The following is a 27,551-nucleotide window of genomic DNA, read 5'->3' on the forward strand; positions in this document are numbered from 1 at the left end:
AAGGCCCTTCCTCCATGAGAGCCTGTCATTGAAAGATGTGTTTGAATTTCAGAAAGCATATGTGGATTTCAGAGCTTTCCATCTCTTAGCAGTGACTGTTTTTACATAATGACAGTTATTATTAAGGTTTATCCATTGCTATTAATCAAACAACTAAGTGTTTCTTCTTAGAAATTGCTGTATCCCCTCACAGCCTTCTCTGATTCTGTCATTTTATGAATAACCAAAATTTCCCCAAGCAATAGTCCTGGGACTCATCTCATACTCCCCCTTTTCCATCATTACCAAACTTTAGAAGTCAACACATTTTCTTGATTCTAACTTCTAAATACTTACACCAGACTCGTCCTTCCCATCCCTTGAATTTATCTTATTTTAATGACTCCACTGGCCTCTGTGGTTTTACTGATTGTAATTCTTTAACTGCCACCCTACTCCCCCCTATACCTATGCTCATGGCACGGTGATGTTTCTAGATTACAAATGCAAATTTTATGGTAACCTTCTCCTACTTTATTGGTTCTCCTTTGACGAGGAATCAGTTCCATTTTACCAGTAGTTACTGATTGCCTCCTGTTGTCAGGGTTTATATTAGATGACAATATAACCCCAGTAGTCCCAAATTATGTTCAAGTGTGATAAATTTATGTATTGTTTTTGCTTTTTATAATCTTTCAAAAGAAGAGATTATTTGTACTAATATAGTTGCACCACTAATTTGACACAGAGTTGTGTTACAAGATTGATATATGTTCTTTATTTATTTTAAAATGTATTATGCTACTACTGAAAACAAGGTATCTAGAGGCTCTAGGACAAAAAGAATTACAGGGTATCACATCTCATACAAGAATCTACTCTGAAAATCACATACAGTCAAAATTATCCTTAACAATCCCTTAAATCAAAGGTCGGAAAACTCTTCTACATAAATAGTTTCTGCTTTGTGAACCATATGTTTCCTGTTACAGCTGCTGGTCTCTGCTCTCATGGAGGGAAGCAGAGACAATACCTAGATGAATGTGTGTGTGTGCGTGTGCGCGCGCGCGCGCGCGCGTGTGTGTGTGTGTGTGTGTGTGTGTTTTCCAATAAAACTTTATCTACAAAAACTGTGGTACAGGGACCATAGTTTGAAGGCCCTGCCTAGTGAGAGGAATATTAAAGTAAGGGTGTTTGCAGGGTGCTGAGGTGTCAGAGTTAGAGAGAAGTCACAGATTTCTCATCACAAGAAATTAGAAAGATTAATTTTCAGTTCAGACCTAATTCCAAAATACAGATGAGCGAAAGCTGTCAGAATCAGACAAAATTAGAAAAGCCATGGAATGTTTTGGCTGGTCATTGAAGAAAAGTTTCAACCCAAAGCATGGAGGAATTTTTGTTAAAAGCATCCAGAAACATTACAACCCTACTGATGATTTACTATTTTAAAAAGAGGAAAGATGAAAGGTACATTAGGAAAAAAAAATATGTCTTTCTGGTGGAGACTATTTTTATTGTCAACATTCTTTTGAGGTCAGAGTTTATTACTGATTTTTTTGGATAAGCTTACCCTATAAATTCAAAAATAAAATGTGTTAAATGCAATACTGAAATATACTCTCACTGATGTTTTATCCACAGAATTTAACTTACGTGAGTTTTCTTTTTCTTGTTTGTTTTATTCTAGCACCAATAGCTGCAGGAACTGGCCCCAATTTTTCTCTCTCAGATTTGGAAAGTTCTTCATACTACAGCATGAGTCCGGGAGCCATGAGGAGGTCTTTACCCAGCACATCCTCTACCAGGTAAGGTGGTTGATGGCTCTTAAAAAGGTCATGCTTCATAGTTACACACCTTGATTTTAATTCTAGGCCTGCTAGGTGCTTAGCAGTGTGCCTAAAGCAGTAGAAGGTACTAGAAGGTGGGTTCAGCCCCAACAGACTTTCAGTCTCATTAGGAAGGGAAAGCAAATGCACATGCAGCAGAAACAGATAAAACAGACAGACAGATAAATCATATGCACATGCGTACACACACACACACACACACACACACACGCACACACACACCAGAGAGTAAAAAACAATGAGCTAAATTATGTAACAAAGGATAAAAATAGATAAAGAAGGCTTTATCCAAAAAGAGTGACTCATGCTCAGCGATAATGTTGGTTAAGGTTGGTGAATGGAAATGGAAAGGAATGCTGTTCCGTGTGGGGTGAAAACACTAGCAAAGGCATGGAGGAAGGATGGATGATGAATGTAGCATGTTCTCAGGAAATTAGGACGAGGCTTGACTAGGGAAACGGATGTATGTTTCGGCATATTTAGCACAAATTTGACCCTGGTGACACCAGTCCCAGTCCCCATGCCCACAGCACCCACAGAAGAGCTCAGTCCCAGCTCTTCTCCTGCTGAGCCTGCAAAGGGCTCAGAATCCAGTCTGTTGGAGCTGCCCTAAGAGATAAACCAATTTGATAGCCTGGTGAGAGGTTATGAAAGTGAATGTGGTCCCACAGGGTGAGGCTGGATCACAAACCCCAGTGCACCTGGAGACCTCAAAAGAGTAAAGATGGAGGAGCACCACCAGATAATGATTACAGGGTGCTTGATTCCCTTGAAGTCACAAAGCAAAAATAAAAATGGAGCGTTTTTGCAAGATCCTGTTGTCTCTAGATAACCTGGACCAGAGGGAGAGGGATTAGGCATTAAACCCACAGTATTCTTTTACAAATTGGCTTTAGCATTGGACTGTGACAACAAAGAAAAGAATGGCACAGAATGATCTTTAATGTTTGTCTACTTTGCAGAAAAACATTGGACAAAGGCATATTCTTCCACAAGCGAGTACCAGTTTTATTGTTTGAAACAATGTCCCAATTATAGACGTTTTCTTTGGTAGAGACTCATGCTTACCTTGACCTTATATTTTAATCATCATTACTTACAAAAAAAATCAAGTTAGTCATTACAAATACCTTGAAAATAGTTAAAGAAACAGTTATTCTCTCTATATAAGCGCCAAATCCTGCCATCATCTTGCATGTTGCTTAAATATTCCTACAGTTCGCTGTGGTATCAGCTCATCAGGAGAAAACAAGTCTCAGATCCAAAGTCCATTTATAATAAAAGAATGAGATTGTGAACACATTCAGGTGCTAATGCATTTTGAGGATTTTGAATGTTTGCTGATGGAAGAGACATTGTGTGTAACTGCACTCAGTCAACATGAAAAAGCTTTGCAAACACTTGTGGGCAGCGATTAATTTAAAAGTTGACGGGCTGTTTGTTTTTCATATGTGTTCTGGGCATGTACCATGGATGTCCCAAACAGTGCTCCTCACCCCATCCCTTTGACTTCCAGCTGTTTTGTTGCCTTTTGTTGTGACTCGCTGAGGGGAAACCTGGTCATTAATGTCATTCTCATATCCTGCAAATAACTAACCCTGATAAGGAGCTAATTATGAACAGCATCAGTAGTTAATAACTCAGTAATATGTTTGTTTTACTCTCATTAGATTCTCCTCAGATGATTTTTTAAAATTATTCTTTAAACATATAGACTCAGCAGAATTATCTTTGTACAGGCTAGAATATGTACCCAGAAGACTACCCCAGATCTACATATAGAAAAGTTCACCAATCAATCATCTGTTTATGATGTGCAAAATATCCATTGGTCACCTGCTCTGTGAACAGCAGTGTATTAGGTGCTTTACATACCTGATACAATTAATCTTCATAATAAATTTATAATATAGACAGTGTGGCCATTTAACAGTGGATGAACCCAAAGTCCAGGGAAGTTAAGTAACTTGCCAAGGTCACAGACCTAGTAAATGGCAGAGTCTACTTTCAAACGCAGGTCTGTTGAATTTAACATGCTATTTTACACTGAATCCTCTTAAGAATGGGACTGACTCTTTCAGTTAGAAGTAGTAGAGCATGAGGCCCCCCCAAAAGGAACATGTAGCAGCTCTACTTTTCCTGGACACTTAGCCTTTGCTGTCTTGAATTATTATTACCATCTTTGAGGTATGTACAGGTCCTGTCTGCCCACCTGGACTATCCATCCCTTAGAGGACAGTAACTAACTCTTTAATTCAGCAACAGACATTAAGTACCAGGGATATTGTCCTTGTCACTGTAGATATAAAGTCAAGTAATAGGAGCTTTGCAATCTAGTGGTTAGAGACTCACAAGTAAATGGAAATTTTTAGTTCGGGGTACTATGAGGCATTTTGCAGTTTTGTGAGTCGAAGGTAAGGCTTCTTGGCTTTGCACAGAGTAGGGTTTAAGCAAATATTTGGAATAAAGATAATAGTCTTACCTTAATTTCTAGGTAGAATTGCTAAGAACACAAGAACAAATTTCACACACAAGTAGAGATGGTCCATCACTCCTTAGAAGAGAGGACAAGATCTTATTGCTACCTTCCTGTTTCCTTAAATGTTTCTGAGAGAAGAGAATTGGTGTGCTAGAAAGTCAAGAGCAAGAAATAAAAATTAATGACTGATTCATTTCTAAATTTAAAAAGATAAAGGAGATTGATAGGCATTAATTGTTGTTTCTGTACCCCTTCCTAGTAAACATCTCCAAAATCATAGAAGAGGTAGTATAAAAAGTATACTTTTTTATCCCAAAAACCTTGTCCAGATAAACCAACTGTCTAGTTTATGAAGTTGATAAGCTTGGTCTGGGAGGCCCTCCACCTGTCTCCCCTGGCACTTCCAGCATCTCCACTCCTGGATCTTTTTCTCTCCATCATCCTGTACCTTCATTCTCTCAATATTTATCCTGTGTCCCTGAAGGTCTTGATTCTAAACTAAGGTGTCAGCTAATGACTACAGACTCTTCACCTTTAGGATTTAATAACTGCACAGTGTATTTGCATTTTATTAATGGATACCAAGGAAACCAAATCTTGGCAAACTCAGAAAAATATTAATAATGAGGAAATGATGGGCAGTGGAATTGGTCTTTTGAGCTAGATATCATTGAATCATGATACCTGGGCGAATCCTTGTCACAAGTACTCATGGCTATTTCTAAGTCACTAGCCCAAATTAGCAGTTTCTGTACATATGCTATTTGCCAGACACTGTGGCAGGCACTAGAGATTAAAAGATATATACATATTTCTTTGATATGTATATCTAAGGTATATATATATATATATATATATATATAGAGAGAGAGAGAGAGAGAGAGAGAGAGAGAGAGAGAATCTCTTTCATCACAGACCTCACAGTCCCATCAGAATATACAGATCTTGTCTTTGTTTATTTGCCAGGGAACATAAGGGAAATATTTATTTCTTTCCAATTTTTACTCTTCCAACTTCTAAAATTATTTCAAATAGCTTCAATTTTAAAACACAACAGCTAATTTTAAATATGGAAAGAGAGGCTAGAAACATATGGAAAGATAGGAGAGATTGTTATATTAGGAACCTGAACTAAGAGTTATTCTCTAAATTTACCCCCCTGAGTTTCCTGGTTGCCAAGGCAAGAAAGGGAAGAAATAGTCTATTCAACCTGTATTTTCTAATAGAGGGGGAACAATGGAAATTCATTCAAAGAAGCCATATTTTTTTCTGGCTTTATGTATTAGGAATTTTTTATGTATATCCTTTTATAAAGGACTTCTTATAAGATGCAGTTTTCTATAAAATATAGGAAAGTTTTTTAAAGTCTCTATTTTTCATTGAACTTCAAGGAAAGCCAAGCAAAGAACATTAAATAAGCTATTAAAGTTATTTCCTTTGGGTACCAAGCTAGCATGCAACAGACATGTTACTTTCCTGTGGTCTGGCTTTGATGAGAATAGAACTTAAAGTCAAAGAACACTGGCATGCCAACTTCAATAACTAGAATTTCATGCCTTAAATTGGACCCTCCACATTTTTTTATTTGGATTGTTTCAGTAGCCTCTTAATTATCTCCCTGCCTCTCAATTCCATCCCTTCTTCTCCCTTTGCTTTTCTAAATCTATCACGTGCACAGCTACCAGAGTGACCTTTCCTAAAAGGTGACTGATGTCACTCCCTGTTTAGACTTTTTCAGGGGGGGTCTCCATGGCTTGTAGGTGAAGCCCAGACATACAGTACCTTCTTTACCCTCCACCTCCTCTTTTGCTGTGCCATGCTTTTAACTTTAGTCCTCTGGGCATGTCATACTTTACTCAGGACGTTGTTTCTGCTTGGGGTTTACCTCCCTCCAGGGAGCGATGCTCAGAGTACCCGCTAACCTGAGTGATGTGAGTTTACCCATTAGAGTGATGCCACCCTGCCCAGTGCTCGGCTAGTCCTGAAGTGCCCAGGTCTGCCAGACATTAACCCTTTAAGTTTTGGATCAGGAGGCTCTCCCAGGGCAAAGATAGGGTGGCAAGGTTGGAGGAAGCTGATGGGGCTTCAGACATCAGCACTTTGCCAGTTGGTAAAGCAGTATTTCAATATTTCAAAATCCAAAATAGCTGCCTGGGTGGTGTGTCAGGTGAATAGCAGCCTATCTCGGCCCTCCTTTCTGCTCTGGCTCCTTGACACTCATGCTCACAGACAGCTCAAGAGCCATCACCTCTGGGAAGTCGTTCCCCACCTCCCAGGCCTATCACTGTTTCCTTCCCCCATCGAAGAACCCATTATATCCTATGTGTGGTTCCACCATAATTCCTACATTCCTCTTATGCACAATTTTGTTTACCTCTCTGTCTCCATCCCCTGGAGCCAGGGGCCATGTCTGATTCATCTCTGCACCCCAGCATTTTGCCTAGTACCTGGCATGTAGGAGGTACCCAGTAAGTGTTTGATGAATGAAAACATTAAACATTCTGTACCCTGACAATAAGACTCCCACTAGATATGAAACATCCCCATTCTGATATGATAGTGACATAATCAGTTGAGACAATTCCAACCACATGAGCAGCATGTAGCATTTCACTACCTTTTACCTTCTCTTCCTCAAGCCTCAGATTGAGAGGGGAAAAATTCAGTCCTTTAACTGGAGGAAATTTGTCAACCATACTGCTCCAAAAATAAAATAAAAAATCCCTACCCCGAGGGAACAAAGCTTCATTTTGGTAATCTCTTTGTAGAGGAAGACATAAAAGTCATCAGGTCCCACATTTTCCATGTCCCTCGTCATATAGGAGGAAGGAAATGCAGTTCCCCCTCCTATGTTTGTCTCTTTTGTTCACTTATCTCTAGTGTCTAGATCAGTGCCTGGAATATTGTAACTGCAGAAAATATTTTTTGAGTGAAAATATTCAAGTGGAAGATGAGAAAACATGGCCAAAAAATAATAATCTAAGCTTTCCTTGAAGGGTCATGCACTCTGATTTTTATCTTTTCTGGGGTGCCAGAAATTATCCAACTGATGTTTAGGGGAATTGCTGATGGCTGTGTCCCAGCCACAGCCCGAGGAATATGAAATGTGGGCTTCCTCCTGATACTTCCAGGTGGAGCCAGGAGTGGGAGTCAGCTACCAGTTCCTCAAAGAAAAAAAGAAACAGGATGTGGCAGCAGCAGCAACTTGAGTGACAATAAAAATCAAGCCCAGACATTTGGAACAAGACAGACCAAGACTTTGTTCCACATCCAGTGACTCACTAAACTGAACGAGAGCCTGGAAGAGTCCTAGAACTACACTGAGTTGCCCAATTGCTTCCTCCCTTGGCTTTCTTTCAGCCAGACGTGCCATGTCCAATTGAAAGGTGGTTTGGATTGCCTTTAAACATGCACCCTTGTGTTATTCCAGCTCCACCAAGCGCCTCAAGTCTGTGGAGGATGAAATGGACAGTCCTGGTGAAGAGCCATTTTACACAGGCCAAGGGCGCTCCCCGGGAAGCGGCAGCCAGTCCAGTGGATGGCATGAAGTGGAGCCAGGTAAGCAGGCAGGTGGCAGCATGTGCCCAACTGAGAGCGACGGCCCATGGGGGCCCACAGTGTGCGTAGAGTGAAGAGAGCAAGCTCAGAGCAGTTGACTTTTTGGCTTTTCACCATGAGCACTGGTTTGAATCTCACTGATTCATTAAAGAGAGGGTAGCAGTGAGAGGTAGCAATTCAACTGAAAGGGAAGACTGGTAAGAATGGTGGATGATTTTCTACCCGGACATATTTTTACCTGCACGACAACCCAGCATTCCATTCACTTTTGTTTTTATACTAATTGCCTTTGGGGTTTGGTTTTTTGAATGATCTTTTAATAATCAAAATAAAACTCTATCAACTTAGCTGGATGGATAACATTGGAAAGAAGAATGTGTTTCCTGTGCTACGATGTTTATACAGTACTTGGATTTTTATAAAATGAGAATACTTTAAAATATTGTTTCCTATGACTGAGCACCATCATGATTGTTTTCCTATTTAAATGGAACAGTAGTCTTTATGTCCATTTTCATGAACTAAGTAAATGATGACTTCTAGTCTAACCTCCTGGGATGGTCTAATCTTGATTCTGGGGTATTGAGAGTAATGTGAATAATTATTACAGCAGAACTGTTTTGAAGTCTTTTTCCATGTCTGACCTCCACCTGGGCCAAGGGGAATCTTCTTCAGTACCTTCCCCAAGATGCAAAGTCAAGTGGGTATAGAGGATAGAGTGTAATCCTGGCTCCTGCTCCTGCTGCCTGTGTGATTACGGGCAAATTCCCTTACCTATCTGAGCCTGTGTCCCCATTTTCATCATCTGTCAATAACAACATTTGTTTCATTGCTCTTGAGAATTAAAGGAGGTGACATATACAAACCATCTGAGATTTATATAAAGATGTTTTGTGACCATTCTCCCTCACCCATGCCTCAGAGTAATTTCCTGCAAGAACAGACAAGCATCAAGAAAATGTCTGAACTAACCTCTTCATCTTCAAACCTTAACTCCTTTCTCTCTTCCCTAACACGTCAAAAGACAGTTCTCAGAGGGTGTGACTGTAAAAGAATAGCAGGAGGGAGGTTTGGGGGATGGTGGAACTGTTCTGGATCCTGGTTGTGGTGGTGGTTATAGGAATCTGTACATGTGTTAATATTCATAGAAATATATACCTTCCCCCCACACACACACAACCCCACAGTCCCTCCTCACAACCCCACAGCCCCCAGGCAGTTTTACTGTATGAGAGCAAGGAAAACCAAACCTTGGGCCCCACTGGCTGAGTCTTTTATCCTCTTTCCTTTACTAAAATGCAGAAATTTCACTTTTTCTTGCTTCTACTTTATCTTCTTTCTCAACTTATTCATTTACTCATTCAACTCATTCAATAATCATCATTGGGAACTTTCTCTGGATGGAACACTGTGCCTAATTCTGGGAATTCAAGGATGAATGGAAGGCCATGGCTCCAGCTTTCAGGGAATTCACAATTGGGGGTGGGAAACACATCTAAGAAGCTCATCATAAAGTGAGATGGAAAGTACAAGGGATATTAGCCTGTGGTGCACCTTTTTCTATTTTTTTAATCCTCACCCAAAGATATATTTATTGATTTTAGAGAGGGCGGGGCAGGGAGAGAGGGAAAGAGATACAGAGAGGGAGAAACATCTATCGGTTGCCTCCTGTATGTGCCTCAACCTAGGCCTGAACCCACAACCTAGATATGTGCTCTGACCAGGAATGGAAAGTGTATGGGATGGTGCTCCAATCAGCTGAGCCACCGGGCCAAGACAACCTCTTTCTGCTTTTACAAACACAGCACCCAGAACGTAAAGGGGCTTCTATAAAGGCCACAATAGCATCACTCCACACGTTACATCATGCCAGTTCACCTAAAGTTGCTAAGAAATAACCCGGCCTGAATGAAGATGAAAATGCTGACTCCTCCTTGCCACTAACTGCATCATCAGCAGGCCTCAGCAGAGTGCCAAAGAAAAGTTTATGTGCTGTTAGAAAATTAAAAGATGTGAAACTTTTTTAAACCCTTCCTAAAAGGCTAATTAGAGTCCTTGCCAGTTTACCTGCTTCAGTGAAAATCAGAGTTGATATCTATAGGTTTGGTACATTGGTGTGGAGTAGTGTACTGATGCCGTTTTAGGCATCTCAACACTGCTTTTTTGTGCTGATGGACAGGAAGCTCCTTTACCATGAGACTGTTCTTTGGGTCCTTAAGTGGATGGCTTTGGGACATATTTGGGGACAGTGGGGTTAGTGGAATATTGAGTACTTTGATCCAGTAACGTTTTTATTCAGAGTAACTCTTCTCTATCTGCATATTCTGGATCAAATAATCATGAATTTTAACATCTGAATACCTGTTTATTTATAGTCATTAAATAACTAAAGTTTAATGGCTAAATCCTTTTGGGAGGATGGATAGATAGATAGATAGATAGATAGATAGATAGATAGATAGATAGATAGATGATAGAACTATACACACACACACACACACATATGTAATGTATAATTGTGAGGGATTTCTCTAAACATATATATATGTGTATATATATTTTTACACATATATAATTTCTTAGAGAAATTTCCCACAATTATATTCCTAGGCTGATTCTTGGTTCTCTATCCCTAAGTTATTATAGAAAAATGCAGTTTCATAGTATATGTGTGTGAGAGGCCCGGGGGGAGGGAGGGAGACAGTGGTTGAATTTACATTTGGCCACATTCTGCATAGAGAGTCATAATTGAAACAGGGCCTGAGGGGACATTAAAACTCAACTGGAGGATGTTGTACATGTTCATAGTGACTTTGGTGTCATTAACTCACACCAGCCATTTTAAATGGATAATTTATGCTGCCAGATGGTCCTTTTTGGGGATTTTTCATCCAGCCCAATCCCCTTTTTGGCACAGAGAACACCCTTATGTTGTTCCCACACTGATCCGGGCCTGCACGGATTTCCCCCGGGCTACAGTTCATTGAGTAGGAGGCTTTCTGGTGGTTCACTCATGTAAATTACCTTCAGCGCATGTGGGGAGTTCTGTATATCTGAATGCACCAGCAGCCTCTTGGTTGCCTGCACTTGGGATCATTCTCTCAAACAAGTACTAAAGGATACTTTGTTTATGCCTCAGATGTGAACAAGGCCTGTGCTTACTCCTCTCTCAGAGAGCTTTGCATCTGTTTACCTGCCCTGAGATGTTTTGTCAGGACTCCCAGCCCAAAGAGGGCCGAAGGTTGCAGGGAGAGACAAATTTCCTTAAGCAACAGGAAGGCTTCGGAAAGTAAAACAAACCAGACATACAGTAAATTACATAGGCTCTTTCAAATATCTTTTGTAGTATCCTGTTCCCCATTAGTTTATCTCAGCACTTTTGTGCACAGCTCTTATTATCTGGGAAGAAGGGCATAGGAGATTAAAGATGATGTTAGTTTAAAAACATCAGACAACCTCAAGCTGACTTTCGCTTCTCTTACAATGCTGCATTTGTTCCCTCCACTTAGTTCCGTCTCCCAGTTATCTCGGAACTGAGTTAGATTCGAAGCTTTGAAGCTAATCACACGCTGATGAAATGAGTCCTATGAAATTCTATCAAGCAAAAATGCACATGCCATCAACTCGTGTTTATCTGCACAAATGAAAAATTGCAGAGAAACTGATAATACAAATAAATAGGAAGGAAATCAACAGACAGGCGCCTGCATTGCATGATGCTTTCATACAGATGGTAAAAATTATAGCTACAATTCTTTTTAAGAAAAATTACCCTTCTCTAAAATGTGTAATATAGAATGATCCTGTCTTATTAAAGAGGAAAACTGAGAATTATAATCCAGAATCCAGACTTCAACTCAATTTGATTTCAGAGTGTAAGTTTTGTCTTCTACATTTAATAACCACTTTGACCATAAATGTTTATACTTTTTTTAAGGTCTCTTGCCCTGGACTTGTATGGAAATTAAAAACATAATAATAAAAAACAAAAAACGAACTGATCAAAAGACCTGGAAAATCTCCCACTTTCCTTATCCCAAATCTCTTTTATATATCTGAGGCCAGGAAAGGAGTGTGGGTTATTAACTACACATAGGATACAATATACAAGCAAATTGTATTAACTGTTAACAAAGTGAAATATCTATCATTTTTGCCCATAAAATCAAATAATCCTCAGCATTCAGATCTGGGTTCAAATATTAGCTCATCAAAGAGGGTCCCAGTGATCTGAAATAGCTGGTGACTCTCTTCCACCCTCCTGTAATTCATAGTGTTGCTTTCCTTTCTTCACACCACTATCTACTGCTATTGTTTGCTTTCTCCCTCTACAATATACATTTCATGAGCAGTGGGACTTTGTCTTTTCTACTGCTGTATGCCCAACACATACAAGAGTACTTGGTACATAATAGGCACTGAATAAATAATGATTGATTGAAATATATAAAGCCAAGAAATTTGGGTGCTTTCAATAAATCTGAAGCAGAATTTGCTACCAATAATTCTCTCAGAATTGATGTTTCTGATAATCTCAACATATTGGCTGTTATTCAATCAAATCTAGTTATTAACAAGTAGAAAGTAAAATGATTAGTAAGGCTCAGCCAACGGCTCCATTGACAAGTAGTAGTATATGAAACTTTATTAAAATGATTTTTGGCCTTAAGCAGCGGTTCTCAACCTGTGGGTCACAACCCCTTTGGCAGTCGAACGACCCTTTCACAGGGGTTGCCTAAGACCATCCTGCATATCAGATATTTACATTATGATTCATAACAGTAGCAACATTACAGTTATGAAGTAGCAACAAAAATAATTTTATGGTTGGGTCACAACATGAGGAACTGTATATAAAGGGCCAGAAGGTTGAGAACCACTGCCTTAAAGGGTTTTGCTTTAAGTTAATCAAGCTTCATGGGTTACTGAGTTGCATAACTTCCTGCATTTGAGACTACACCTGCAGTGATCCCAGACATATCAGTTTCAGCAGAAGTAAAGGTAATTACTTACTGTGAAAAAAACATGAAATTATGGGCCTTTTCAGAGAAATTTAGTATTGTATTTGAAACAGGAGTAAGGGCTACTTAAATTTTCTCCTATAGAAACATATTCAGAGTTCAAGTGTGCCTTTAATTATATTTGACTAGAGACCCGGTACATGAAAATTCATGCACTGTAGTGGGGGTCCCTCAGCCCGGCCTGCCCCCTCTGACAGTCCAGGAGCCCTCAGGGGTGGGAAGCGACCCGGCGATCAGGGGAAGGCGATTCCCCATCACACCTTTGCTGCTGCCACTGCCGGCAGCGCAAGCCTCGACCGGCCCTGGTTACCTGAGCCTCGGGTGGTCCTGGGCAGCTGGGCAGCCACCATCTGAGGCTTGCCTGCGCCTTGGGCCAGCCCTGGACAGCTGGGGGCTGAGGGGTCTAGGGGATTCCAGAGGCAGGCGCACGGCAAAGCCGAGCCCACCTGGGGGCAGGCCCAGCCTTGCCATGCGCCTGCCGCCCTGGTGGGGCTGAGGGGACTAGGCGCCGCCATCTTGTGGCTGTGGGTGCTGCCGTCTTTGACAGCATGAGGGTCAATTAGCATATTCCCTCTTCATTATATAGGAATTGTAAAATTTTATTAATAGACATAATTTCATTAGTGAAAATGCTGGAAGTTCTAAATATTTCAACAAAAGCTTTTTAAGTCATGTTTGATAAATAGTGACATTCTCTGTAGTTTATTTTCTTTAAAACTTTTAGAGATGAACTTCTTCCCAAAGATCTAGTAGTCCTCATTTCTGAAGGTCAAAATTAAGCACTATAATGTCAAGCTATCTGTTCTTATCACAATTATTTTTTTAATATGTTCTTATTGACTTTATTAAAGAGACAGGAAGGGAAAGGGACAGAGAGATAGAAACATTAGTGAGAGAACATTGATAGTCTGTGTCCTGCATGCCCTGGATTGGGGTTGAGCTCGAAAACTGGGCATGTGCCCTGACCTGGAATCCAATGGACCATCTCTTGGTTCATGGGTCAACACTTAACCACTGAATCACACTGTCAGGGCATATCACAATTATTAAATAAAGAAATATGTTTCTTTTAAAGGCATAGAAGAATATTTCAGTAAGCTTATGGTCAATCAGCTGCCCAGGACATTTAACCAGAGTTCAGTGTCATAACTACTAGGAGCACAGTTGGATTTTTGCAGACTTATATTACTTCATTGTAATTTTAAATACCCCATCTCAGATTCACTTGGGTTCCCAACTCTGCTGGTTCTAATTTGACTTTCAACAGTCATTCATCTATTGTAGGAGTGGGGGAAATTTACCAACTTAAACTTGTAGCTGAGACGCATAGGAGGAGGCCCATTATCAATGCCAATAAAAAGGCAGCAGACTGGTAACAATAGTACATTGATCACCAACACTCTGCTGCACTGGCATATATTAGGGAGCATTATTAAATCTCCCACCATCTCCTGCTGCAATAGCAATAGTCACTGTTACAGAACACTGCCCTAGGATCAATGGCTTGGCTTTCCTTCTGCATTTCTGGAGCAGTGGGAGAGCATCATCATATGACAACACTGTCTTACATCATCTCTTTAGTATTGACACCTACTTTAGAGACTGGTGGACCAACAAGCACCAGTACTGGTCTTTAGTGATGCTCCTATATGAGAGAAATTTCATCCAAATAAGAGGTTGTGACAAGAAAGCTAAATTACAAAATTAGCACTCTAACTACCCTTCAAAAATGGCTATTTCTTAATGCCAAAAAAGGGGGCCTAAAACAACCTATTGTAATTGAAGTCTGAAACCTTACCTTTTATAAGAAAGAAATAATTTTCTCACATACATGCATACACACTGTGTGTGTGTATTTGTCACATACACATATATGATAAAGCATGGTAAAAAAAAATTGCTGTTGTATCTCTGAAGCCTGCTTTAGTAGCTGGCATGTGGTATTCAATCAATATTTGTTGAATAAATAAATAACTAGTAGGGTGGGGACCACACGCGTCTTGTCCTTTGAGCAGAGTGCTGCGTGCATTGTTGAGAAATGAACGGAGCTCCACCGGCATCAGGGAGCCCAGGTGCACAATTCTGTGATTACAGAAGCTCCCAGGAAAACCTGCTACATTTCAGCTGCTCTTGTCCGAATAAGTAAATTACCCAAATCTCCACAGTTTTCATTTCATGTTTGCAAATGAGGCTGAGTGGAAGAAAAAAATGTAGCTTAGGTTTCTATGTGAAACCTTCCTACCTAAACTGTCCCTGTCACCGTCTTCAGCACAGCCCCCGTGGCTCAGGCAGCAAAGGGCTGGCTATTGTGTGGCCTTGCTGGGCATATCTACAGAGGGATTTTGAAGCAGATTTCATTCCATCCACAACAATCTTCATGGCTTTCTGGGGAGGGAGAAAATAAAAGAGAAATAGAATGTATTATAAAGAAGGAAAAGTACAAATTGAGAATCACAATTTTACAATTCTTGTCACCTGTCCTGAACAAGCCTGGGATTTTTTAGCAAGCTACTTCCCTGAATTTTCATTTCCTCATATGTAAACATTGGGAACAATGAAACAGCCCAGCCATCCTACCTCATAACTTTCAAAAGATCAAATAAGATGATAAAAACAGGAGCTACCATTTATTAAGCCCCAGCGGTGTGCAATGTTCTGGCACTGGACATAGAGTATTTTTAATATATGCAAAGTATAGTATACTTAATAAGCCATAAAGCTTTATACAGATACCGTGTATCTTGTTTTTGGTAAAGACTTTGAAAACTCTGAAATGCTATGTGAGTTTAAGACACTAAAAAATTCAGTTGAAAACATATTGTACATATCTGCATCTGTTATATGCAAAGCACTGTGCAAGATGCTAGAGGGAAAATAATTAAACCAACGCAGACCTTGCCCTCAAAGTGCTTCCAGTCCAGTGAAGGAAAGAAGGGTGACTGGTTAAACATGTACCCAGTGGCTTGTAATACAAGGGAGAGAGAGTATGCTGAGAATCACGTATCTTAAGAGTTTATTTGTGGACTTAGACCACAATCCTCCACTGTGACTGTTTAAAAAGTGCTGGTACAGCCCTAGCTGGTTTGGCTCAGTGGATAGAGCGTCGGCCTGTGGACTGGAAGGTCCCAGGTTCAATTCCAGTCAAGGGCACATGCCCGGAGTGCAGGCTCGATCCCCAGTAGGGGGCATCCAGGAAGCAGCCAATCAATGATTCTCTCTCATCATTGATGTTTCTATCTCTCTCTCCCTCTCCCTTCCTCTCTGAAATCAATAAAAATATATATATTTTTTAAAAAGTACTGGTATAAAATCTATTCCATTATTTTTTAAATAAATTTTGTTTGTTTGTTTTTTTTGGTATATTTTTATTATTGATTTTTTACAGAGAGGAAGGGACAGGGGACAGGGATAGAGAGTTAGAAACATCGATGAGAGAGAAACATCGATCAGCTGCCTCCTGCACACTCCCTACTGGGTATGTGCCCACAACCAAAGTACATGCCCTTGACCGGAATCGAACCCGGGACCCTTCAGTCCGCAGACCGACGCTCTATCCACTGAGCCAAACCGGCTAGGGCAACTATTCCATTATTAAAGGAGCACCAGTGAATGCCAGTGCATGTTTCCTCCCCTTCATCATGTCTTACCTTTCTTTATCTCTAAGAAGTGTGTAGAAAGCTGAAAAGCCAGGAAACTGCTGAAGCGCACAGGGCAGTGCCATCCTACTCCAGCAAGAGGTGTATCTTTCTGCACCCTGGATGCAAACATCCTCAGTGTTCTGACCTGTGGGTCAGGAAATTGGGCAGAATCTGAGCAAATATTTACTGAGAGGAAACACAATGATTCTGAATGGAGGTTAAATAACCAGAAAGTATAGTTGGAAGAAGAGAAACAAGACTAGATAGATAGATAGATAGATAGATAGATAGATAGATAGATAGATAGATCAGACTTACCTAAGAGTTTGCTGTGTTGATTTTCCTTTAGCTAATAAATTTTATTTATCTAATAAATATTGTTAAATATTTGTAGAACTCAGATGGTAGTTTTAACCTCTGATATAAAGAGAAAACATACTTATTTAGTATTCTTATGTCCTCTGTTTAGTCTATGAACATAATGTAGATAGTTTATAGACTTGAGTAATACCACAATTTGACTAACAATAAAAAATAAATTTACTTGTATTTTGTCATTGGAGTGCTGCTGAAATTTTAAATATGTGTTTTATAATTAATACCTAATGTTTATTGAGAACTTATTAAGTTTATACATTATTCTAAGCTTTATATATGTATATACAACTATGTATTGTATATGTATCTATAGTTTTAAATATTTTTATATTTCCATATATGTATACATAGAAATGTGTGTATATATGTGTATATGTACATATATTTGTTTAATTTGCAAAAAATATTATACAGGTCACTAATAATACTATTTGCAGACTTATTTCCTTCTCTTGTATGTTTTTATATTTTTCCTACATACTCATGATTCTGTTTAAATATTAAATAATCAAGTATAATGCCATCAGTTTATGTGGGAACAAAGTTCTCTCTTTTTTTTTGGCCATCAAAGTTTTTAATAAAATGGCTTTTTAATACTTGAGAATAAGGGGCTTTATATGGAGCATGGCAGGGAGGGAAGAAAGATTTCCACAGACCCACGCAGCTCTCAGGAGTTAGTAGCTTTTCCGTGCTGCCGTTTCTGATGTAGCTGCGCACATCCCAGTTGCTCTTTGCTCGACAGAGACTTACAGTAATGCCTATTTATCCAGTTCTGTCCATCTAAGGATTTCAGATACATCACACACTTATCAATTAATCAGAGACATGGCACCTATTTCAGGATGATGGGTGAATTACATCCTAGATTACGAGAAATGCTCACATCGACCTAGTAAATCAAGGACTGTCTCCGGACGCGCTCCTGAACAACACACCCAATACTCACATGGAGAGGACTCTCTCCAGCACTGAGTCGAAAAGCATGTCTCCCAAATAGGAGCAAACTGTGGGAATAAAAAAAGTCACTGATTTCAAAGCATCTCTTCAACTCAATGAAAAATTAAACTGCGATAGAATGAGTGAACCCATTGAAACAGAGTTATAGGCTTGCCTCTTTGGAGTAAAGTATTACTGACCTCCCTTTCTCAACAGCTACCCCTGTGAAACTTTCGGATTTTTAAATGCTGGGTTGCTTGGTTCCTGGTTCTCTGGGCTGTTGGAGTGAGGAGCTCTGCTTGTGGTCCAGCCGTCAGCCCACTGAGAACAGGCTTTCTAGACAGCTGTGAATGTCTGGTATCCATTCTGATGACATGCCAGCTCTCCCAGATTTTAACATGGGCCAAACCCCTTATTGTCCTCCATGTTAAAGGAGCATTCCACTCTCCAGGGATTTTCCCACTTTGTGTGTAATGAGTGGTAGTTCAGATTTTCATGTGCGTCATTGGGAATGCACTCAAGCCACTAGAAATTCAAGGAATGGCAACCCAATAGCCATCTCTAATCTGGAGTGTCCTCTGTCATTCCAGATTATTCTGCTGTGTTAGCCATCCCAACCCAGAAATCACTTCACTGTGGTTCGCTTCCAGGATTCATAAATTCTGGGATGTCACGATCACTTACCATTTAATGCCGGTCAAATTTGCCATCTGCCTTCCAGCCATTTCATGGGTCTGACTGAAGAGGGGGTTTATCAAAATGGCCATGCACCATCTCTCGTGTCTTAACTTTCTTCAGGGACTTACAGAAGCAGGGCTTCATGTTCGAATGTCAAAATACACGTGTAAGGATTAAAAGCAGTCTGGGATGCATAAGAACATGTTTCAGGCCGGTTATTCTTTGATATTTATCACTTCGTAGTGGTGACACCTGCTTCTAATTTTAAGAGTTCTTTTTTTCCAGTGGGTGATTTTTTTTTCTTCAGAAAAGAAATCTTATCCTCAAAAGACTCAACTGGTAATTTTTCTTCTTTTGATGTGCTTGATATTTTTATGAGTTTGTCCATCAGCATTGAAGTCTTAACATGCCTTCTGTTTTTTAAAAAAATATTTATAACACATAATGATAATATTGGGTCACATAAATTTATGTCCTAGCCACACATTTGGAGACTTTTGCAGAGATGAATTTCTTATAAATGTCATTGTCTGCTACTTGGACTACTTGATAGTTGTCTTAACTTGACTAAAGCCAGAGAAATAAACTGCCTTATGGGAGTGGTTTAGTAACTTACATTCAATACCCATATTTGTAATTTTTTTTTCACATTTAAGGACTGAGTTGGTGACAGTTGTCATTTGGGGGTTAGTAAGTGGAAGAAGAAAAAGAGAGGGACTTTGTTTTGTCTCTTTAGACACATATGGAAACAGTCCTTTGGATTAGGGGTAGCCAGGCTATTATGTAAAGCCCAAAGTGTTTGCTTTTTTAAATTTTTTATTTAGTATAACGACCTTTTCCTAATGGTTTCTGGGTAAAGTTAATTATATGAATAGAAAAAGCTGCAAAAGATGGTATATTGCTAGCAACCAGTTCTGATTGGCCTGCGGGGTGTTGTCTGTATAAAATTGGATCCTTGTGTTGGGTTCCAAAAAAAGGTGTGAATGTGAAGAAGTGCTAAATCATGACTCCAGAGAAAATGTCGGGCATGAGCAGTTTTTAGTTTAAGTGAAAACCAAACTTTTGCATTTGGACAAAGAAGACAAGGAGAGAAAAGGGTGAATCACTAACTGATATAAAAGCATTATGGTGATCAAGTTTCAGCACACTTGAATCAGACCCTCCACAAAGGCTGTGACTGAAGGGAACTCACTCACTTACTTAATAGATATGAAAAACTTCGCTGGGCATTTACCCTCAGTGTCAGATAAGTAATTTTTAATATATAATATATCCAAGATATGGAGACAGTTAAGAAAACAGTGCGGGTTTTAACAATTGCACTCATACGTAAACGGATCTATCATTATGTTGTGGCAAAGAATGACAGTGAGCAGAGACATCCTGCTAATCCCTCTCAGATAAGTGTTCAGCGTAATTAGACAGACGCTGTCTCTTCTGTTCAGTGCAGCATTAATCAGGAGAAGTGCAGCTTTACGCAGGAATTTTTTCTGATATGTCATTGTTAAAAAAATACAAGACCTTTTTTGTCAGATACTGTGCTTCAGAAAATTACTCATATAGTTGTGTACAAGTATTTCCTTTTTAATTTATTTTTTGTTGTAATAATGTTTGCTAATAACGCGCTCCTTTTGCATCCAAAAAAGAAAGCTGCATTTGAAGTTAGTGGTTCATTTTGTTTTGCGAAATATCAGAATGATGAACTACGTGAAGTATCTGTAAGCTTTGCAGTGACCTATTGGCTCATATATCTAAGACAGTGGTTCTCAACCTTCCTAATGCCCCGACCCTTTAATACAGTTCCTCATGTTGTGGTGACCCCCAATTTCATTGTTAAAAATTGAACATAATCAAAGCATAGTGATTAATCACAAAAACAATATGTAATTATATGTGTGTTTCCCGATGGTCTTAGGCGACCCCTGTGAAAGGGTCGTTCGACCCCCAAAGGGGTCGCAACCCACAGGTTGAGAACCGCTGATCTAAGCTGATGGCATGACTCTGTTAGAGAGAGGTTTTCTTATAAGGCAAGGGCCGGAAGTTTTGGGCATTAAATAGGAGCTTGAGAGACAACCTCTTTGTCTGAAAAATTTCATGTGAAAATGATGAAACGTGTTGCCCCTTTCCAACCTCTACAGGCATTGCCTTTAAAAAAGAAAATCAATTTCCTTTTACCATGTAGCTTCTAGCTGTGACTCCAAACTACTGCATACTTATAAAGTGGTATCAGTTCATTGCACAACTCTATCTTCCCTCCTTCTCAGCGAGTCAAAGGCCTTTGGAGGCAAAGAATAGGGTTCTTGAAGGATGGCAGGCAGATTTCACTAAGTAACAGGTGGAGGTCAAAGTAGTTTATTTGTGGGGACAGAGTACAGAGATGAAAAATCAAATGCTTTGCCATAATAAGATTTAGGGAGAAAATGCTGACTACACTAGCTCAGATTCTAGCTGACAGAACTCTTTCTAGTGTTTGCTACTTGACTTTACAGTTCAAGCAATTTGAAGAGGCCTAAAATTATATTTCTCTTTTCCCCTATGAAATGTCTCAATCAGTTTCAAATTTTACTTTAAATAAAGTGATCAATGCTCCACATATACCCAAGGAATATTGGAACTGATAGGTTCCCACTGCAGGTGTATGCAGAACAGGGAACAACAGAGACCACACACCGCTGAAATTAAATTTTACCGGGAGCACCCTTACGCTCCACGCTTTCAATCATGTTTGAACAGACAGATGTGAACTTAATTTAATCAGCACTTAACTTCTCATCATTGAAATTGGTATTGTAGTTGGAGAACAGTATCTATAAGGATATTGACTAAGCATAAGCATTGGGTTTCCCCAGCTTGTTGGAGAAAGGGCTTTTTTTTTTTTTCCTCGTTGTATAATTATGTATTCGTATAGTGCATATGTTTTGCTTTTGTAGCTTACAAAGAGGCCAACATGCTGGGAAAAGATATGAACGTAAGGTTTGCCTGCTGTTCTACAGCAGGACCAAAAATGTAAAAAAATAAAAAACAAAACCCCACAAACTTACAGAATGGGGCAAAAGTGAAACACAGAGTTTTTACTTGTATTAATATTTATTAATTATTGTATTATTTTCCATACAAGCAACTATAAACCTATTTTTGCCCCACCCTGTATTTGGTGGCATATAAGACTAGAGCTGTCTAATAGAACTTATTGCAACGATGCAAACGTTCTCTATCTACACTGGCCAATACTGTAGCAACTAGTCAAATGTGGCTATGGAACGCTTGAAATGTGGTTGTGCTGAGCAACTGAAGTTTTCAATTCATTTAATTTTAATTAAGTTAAATTTAAGTAGCCACCTATGGCTAGTAGCTACTGTATTGGACAGGGCAGATATAAACTACACATATGTATGATTGAGTTTTTAACTTTTCAGCTGGATATCTAAGCAGAATGAATAAAACATTTATGCTATGTTATACCATATTTATTTTTCAAGCAAAGGAAGTAATTTGGTTTTCTCAGAAATTTTTTCTTTATTTCCTGTCCTCTGTGAAGGGGTGTGCTTGCTGTGTTGAGCCAAAATCAGTCGTTCTCTGAACACAAGCGGGGATAGGATGGCTTGGGGGAAGATGGTTGGGTGGGGACTCTCCAACTTGTAAGTATATGGAGCATGAAATACAGTTTTTAAATTTCAGTCCTGACACTGGAGCGTCTGTATTTATCCTGAAAGGAGAGGAAATCCCCTTAGAAAAAAAAATCAAGACTTTCTTGTTGGCCCAGGAACCCAATTTCTCTATGACATTTTTCTTGTGTCTGTTCTTTACTCTCTCTGGTTGTAAATTGTCACTCACAAATGAACACTTGGAATACATTAGAGAATTCATTATTTCTTTTCTCCTGAATAATCCATATCATTTTCATTCCATTCTCTCATTTTTAAAAATGTAAGAACTCACTTGTATCCAGGCCCTTTAAATTACCTGAACTTCTTTATGATGTGGTAATTCTTTGGGGGGTCCTTTTAGCTCATTTTAAATGGTTGTCTATAGTATAAGAAGGATAAACCTCAGAAGCGGTATTAGCTCTCATTTTATTCTCTCCATCATAAAAATGATTTTAAAACATTTTAATTCACTGGAAGGGTTAAAAGTCAAACTAGTCTGAATGTTTTACCTTTTTTATTGTGGAGTGTGCTCATCATCATAAATTACACTAGAATGAACCCTAATGTATTTTATCATTAGGACACAAATCCAAGTTGAGTGCAGTATCTTCAGCTGCCTCCTCATGTCACACAGCATGCGTTTATACCCACAGGAAGGGAACAGTTCTTTAACTGTGGGATTAATCTGTCCATTCACAGTCTTTATTTAGCATCCCAGTTGGAGATGATCTCATCACAAGGTGCAGCTGAAATGGGCCTAGGAAGGGCCTGTTCTTGCCTGTGGGGCAGCTGCAGAGCTCTGCATCTGGAACAGATGAGTCTGGGCATAAATGCGCCGGTGGTGGATGACTTGGAAAAGTGGTACTGGTACTCAGCTTTCATCCTGTGCATGAGAAATGGCACTGAAATGTATGCTTCACTGTTAGTCTGACTGACAGGCCTGGGGCACTCATTCCTCACACTTAGACAGGGAGGTAGAGAGGAATCTGAGTGCCCGAATATAAGGATAACAGTTACAGTAGCAGTTAGCATGCCATTTAGGCTGAAGAAAAATATTTAAGTATCGTTATTTTTAAAAAATATTTTTTATTGATTTTTAGAGAAGAAGGGAGAGGACTAGAGAGCTAGAAACATCGATGAAAGGGAAACATCACTGATAGGCTGCCTCCTGTGTGCCTCTCACTGGGGATCCAATCTGGGGCATGTGCCCTGACTGGGAACCGAACCAGCAACCTCAGAGGTCGACACTCAACCTCTGAACCATACCGGCTGGGCTTAAGTATCATTATTAAGCTCTATTTTAAATCAGCTCATGATTAGTTTGTATCAGTAGAATAGTTAAATAATCGTAACTTTTTTCAGAAATAGGCATCTTGGAGGGGTACACCGAAAGGAGGAAGAGCTTTGTCTTGCTGGGTTCAAATCCTGGCTTCTCTGCACACTAACTGTATGGCCACTCAGCTTCAGGACTTCTCTCCCCCAGTTATCCTCTCTGAGTCACTGTGTCTGTCCATCTGCTGGGCCACTCCTGCAGGTGAGCTTTACTGTCTCCCATCTTCAGAAAGCTCCACCTTGCTTCCCTCCATCTTTCTGTAGCTACTACCCTATGTTTCTGCTTCCCTCTGCAGACTAACTTCATCAAAGAGGTGACTGCACTGTTTCCCAGCTTCTTCACTTCCCATTGATTCTGTAAATCTCTCTACCCTATCTTCCATGTATATTCTCATCCTCGACCTCTCAATAGCATTCAACTCCCTCAATCACAACTTTATTCTTGAAATACTTTCTTAGTTTCTGTAAAACTACACTTTTCTATGAGTTAAATACCTCAATTTAGTTGCCTATTTTGACACTGATTTTGGTAGCTCAGGGGCTTCCCTTGATGTCAAGACTTACTTAATTCTAAATTAAGGTGTTAGACTTTACCTCTGATCAAGTGAGGCATTGCTGCATTACAACGTACACTAGACTTGTAAGATATCAATGACACTTAAAAGAAGAATTTTGATCCTTTCTGCTTATGTCTTCAGGAGGCTTTATAGAGAAAGCAACTGGTTGAATAGGCAAGAGGCCTGTTGTAAATATTAAATGTATGTATTTTCTGTTTTACAATTTAACATCTCTCAGTCATGATCTTCTAGGCCTGTGTGATATTTATTGGAGGTTCTGTGCTAGAATTACTGGTGATACATTCAGTATGTTTAATAAAATCCTAAGTGATCCATACTAAGGCCAAGAAAAACTTTTGATATGTAAGATAAGGTGATTTTTAGTATACTTCAGAGGTTTTCTTTTTGCATATTCTTTTGCAAGTAATATACCATTTATTTGATTTTTTCCCTTTGGATAGCCAAATTGGAAACTTCAACCCTAAATACACTTAACTAGAGGAGTGGTGCACGAATTCATGCACAGGTAGGGTCCAGCCTGCCCTGATATGGCCAGGCTGGCCACAGGGAGAGGACCCAGGAGGTTGGCCAGCTAGCCCCACCCCCTGGTGGAACTCCTGGCTGAGGGGACAATTTGCATATTAGCCTTTTATTATATGAGATTGGCTTAAATGGGACACTTTCTATAGTATACAAAGGGAACTACATGAGGGAGTGTGAAGTTTCATACAATGTACAAGCTTTAGAAATGAGAGACCTGGGTCTCGAATATCAGTTAGGAGCTGAATGATCTTGAGCATGCTGTTTGACATCTCTTGATACCTAGTTTCTGTAACGTTAAGTTATAGGTAGACAGTACAATAATACCCATCTATCTGAAATGAAGATGTTAAGGATCTGAGATATTCATGATTATAGTAGTCCTCCCTTAACCACAGAGGGTAAGTTCCAAAACCCCCAATGGATGCCTGAAACCACAGATAGTACCAAATCCTATATATACATGCCTGTGATAAAATTTAATTTATGAATTAGGCACAGTAAGAGACCAACAACAACAGCTAATAATAAAATAGAAAAATTATAACAATATATTGTATTAAAAGTTATGTGAATGTTCTCTCCCTCTCACATAATATCTCAATGTACTGTACTCACCTTTTCACTTAAAGGAAGCTGTTTACGGCTTCTCTTTGGCATATCTGAATTGCCAGCATCACTACTCTTGCACTTTGGGGCCATTGTTAAGTAAAATAAGGGTCACCTGAACACAAACACCGCAACTACTAAAATCAGTCTGATAACCCAGACAGCTACTAACTGACTAGCAGGGTGGGTAGCATATACAGTGTTGGGTACATTGGACAAAGGGATGATTCACATCCAGAGTGAGATGGAGCAGGAAGACATGAGATTTCATCGTGCTCCTCAGACCACGCAATTTAAAACTTATAAATTGTTTATTTCTGGAATTTTCCATTTAATATTTTTATACCACAGTTGACTACAGATAACTGAAATCATAGAAAGCAAACTACAGATAAGGGAGGACTACTATCCATGGCACATAGTAGGTACTCCATAATCTATAGCTCTTATTATTTTCAGTCTGATTTTTGAAAATGATCAAAATGCAGAAGTTTGATGATCAAACTTCTGGCTCTCTTGAGGTCCCTAGATGGATGAAAGTATCCCTAGATGAAAGAGCTCCCTAGATGGATGAAGGTTTGGTATGATAGTTGTATTAGTAAAGCAGTAGTAAAAGTAGGTCATGGGGAATTAGATGATGACAGTGGTCAGGAGAATATCTAAAGTCAAACATGAACAGCCAAACTTACAGCATTCTGTGGTCCTCTCTAACCTGCTTAGCTATTGGATATTTAAAACTAAAGTGCAGAGTTTGCTTGTTTCCAGAGTTTCTCTCAGATTGTGACTATAAATGAACACTATTGAAAGTAAACATTTTTTTAATTTTGGAGAAAGACACATATACCAGTTAAGTCTTCTCTGGCAACTTGAATTACATCACCCAAACTCCAACAACATACAAGATAAAGTCCTGCTGTCCTGAACAGCATTTACCAGGGATAATTTTCACAAGACAATGAATCTTTGAATAAGTCCTCTGACAATTGAGCAGTAACACCGACCTGTTATAGTTTTTTCTAGCAAAAAACAGCATTGTACTATCTTGTTATTCCTGTAGGATTTGCTTCACAATTGTCACTGTAAAGTTCTTGGTTAAAGTGTTGGGTAAATCTCATAATTTGGAAGAGTGGGGGAGTTGAAATTAATTATGTTTCCCCTGTCCCCTGTATCTTTTTTAAAAAAAAATTCTTTAACATCAGGTTGCAGCAAAAACTTACCAAAAACAAACCTTGATTTGTTATAGGAGACCCCAAGAATTATATTTGAGTTTTCCCATGTTGTTTGATCTTATTTTGCTATTGATGTTTCTTGAAAGAATAAGGGGGAAATAGAAAATTTCATAAATGTTTACACCATTGGAAATAACCATTTGTTGACCTACCCCTCACCCCCGCCCCCAAGAAGCTGTCTTAACCATTTTCTCTAGGCAAGTGTAGGCTAATACAAAACCTCACAACCTAAGATAGATTTGCTAAAAATAATGGAAACTTGTGGAATTCTATAATCAGTGCACAGTGGGCATCTTTAATGCACACATTTCTAGCACTGACAATCTTATATGTGAATATCATGTTAGTTTTCTACTGCTGTATAAAAAATCACCACAAACTAGCTTACAACAACATGCAAATCTTATCTCACAGTTTCCATGGGTGAGGAGTCTGGGTACAGCAAAGCAGGTCACTCTGTGTATGACCTGTCTCACAAGGCTGCAATCAAAATTTTGTCCAGCCTACATTAGCTCGGAGTCCTCTTGCAAACTCGCCTGATTGTTGACAGAATTGTTTATTTTATTTTAGTTAATTTCAGAGAGGAAGGGAGAGGGAGAGAGAGATACAAACAGCAATGATGAGAGAGAACAGTCAATCGACTGCCTCCTGCACTCCCCACACTGGGGATGGAACCTGCAACCCAGGCACATGCCCTGACCGGGAATCCAACCATGACCTCCTGGTTCAGAGGTCAATGCTCTACCACTGAGCCATGCCAGCTGGGCAGAATTCAGTTTCTTGTAGCTTTAACACTAAGGCCTAACTTTCTTAAAGCTGGATATCCAATAGGGTACCACTTAGTCCCTAGAGGTCCCTGCAGTTCCTTGACATGTGGCCCTCTCACAGGCCCTTTCATAATATGGTAGCTTACTTCTTCAAAACCATCAGGAGAATCTCTCTGACTTCTAATCACTCTTTAAAAGGGTTCACCTGATTAGGTCAGGCCCACCCAGGATAATAACTCTTTTAACTTAACTAAAAGTAATCTGATTAGGGACCTTAATTACATCTGCAAAATTCCTTTCACCTTTGCCTTATAACCACCTAATCACAAGAATGGCATCCATCATACTCATTGGTC

At 39.4% G+C, this 27,551-nt stretch overlaps 1 protein-coding gene across 9 annotated transcripts in view; it reads left to right on the forward strand.

Annotated features, from left to right (window-relative positions):
* The window catches only part of NFIA (nuclear factor I A), a 373,969-nt gene that overhangs the window by 261,818 nt on the left and 84,600 nt on the right, over window positions 1–27,551 (forward strand). For all 9 annotated transcript variants that reach the window (XM_070405237.1, XM_070405243.1, XM_070405238.1 and 6 more), the window contains 2 exons: window positions 1,667–1,784; window positions 7,736–7,863. In XM_070405237.1, coding sequence (XP_070261338.1) covers window positions 1,667–1,784; window positions 7,736–7,863 — 246 coding nt within the window. The remainder of the gene's footprint in view (window positions 1–1,666; window positions 1,785–7,735; window positions 7,864–27,551) is intronic.

Source organism: Myotis yumanensis, unplaced genomic scaffold (assembly GCF_028538775.1).
Source record: "Myotis yumanensis isolate MYYU_CA2020_CCGP unplaced genomic scaffold, mMyoYum1.0.hap1 SCAF_2, whole genome shotgun sequence".
NCBI classification, from domain to species: domain Eukaryota; kingdom Metazoa; phylum Chordata; class Mammalia; order Chiroptera; family Vespertilionidae; genus Myotis; species Myotis yumanensis.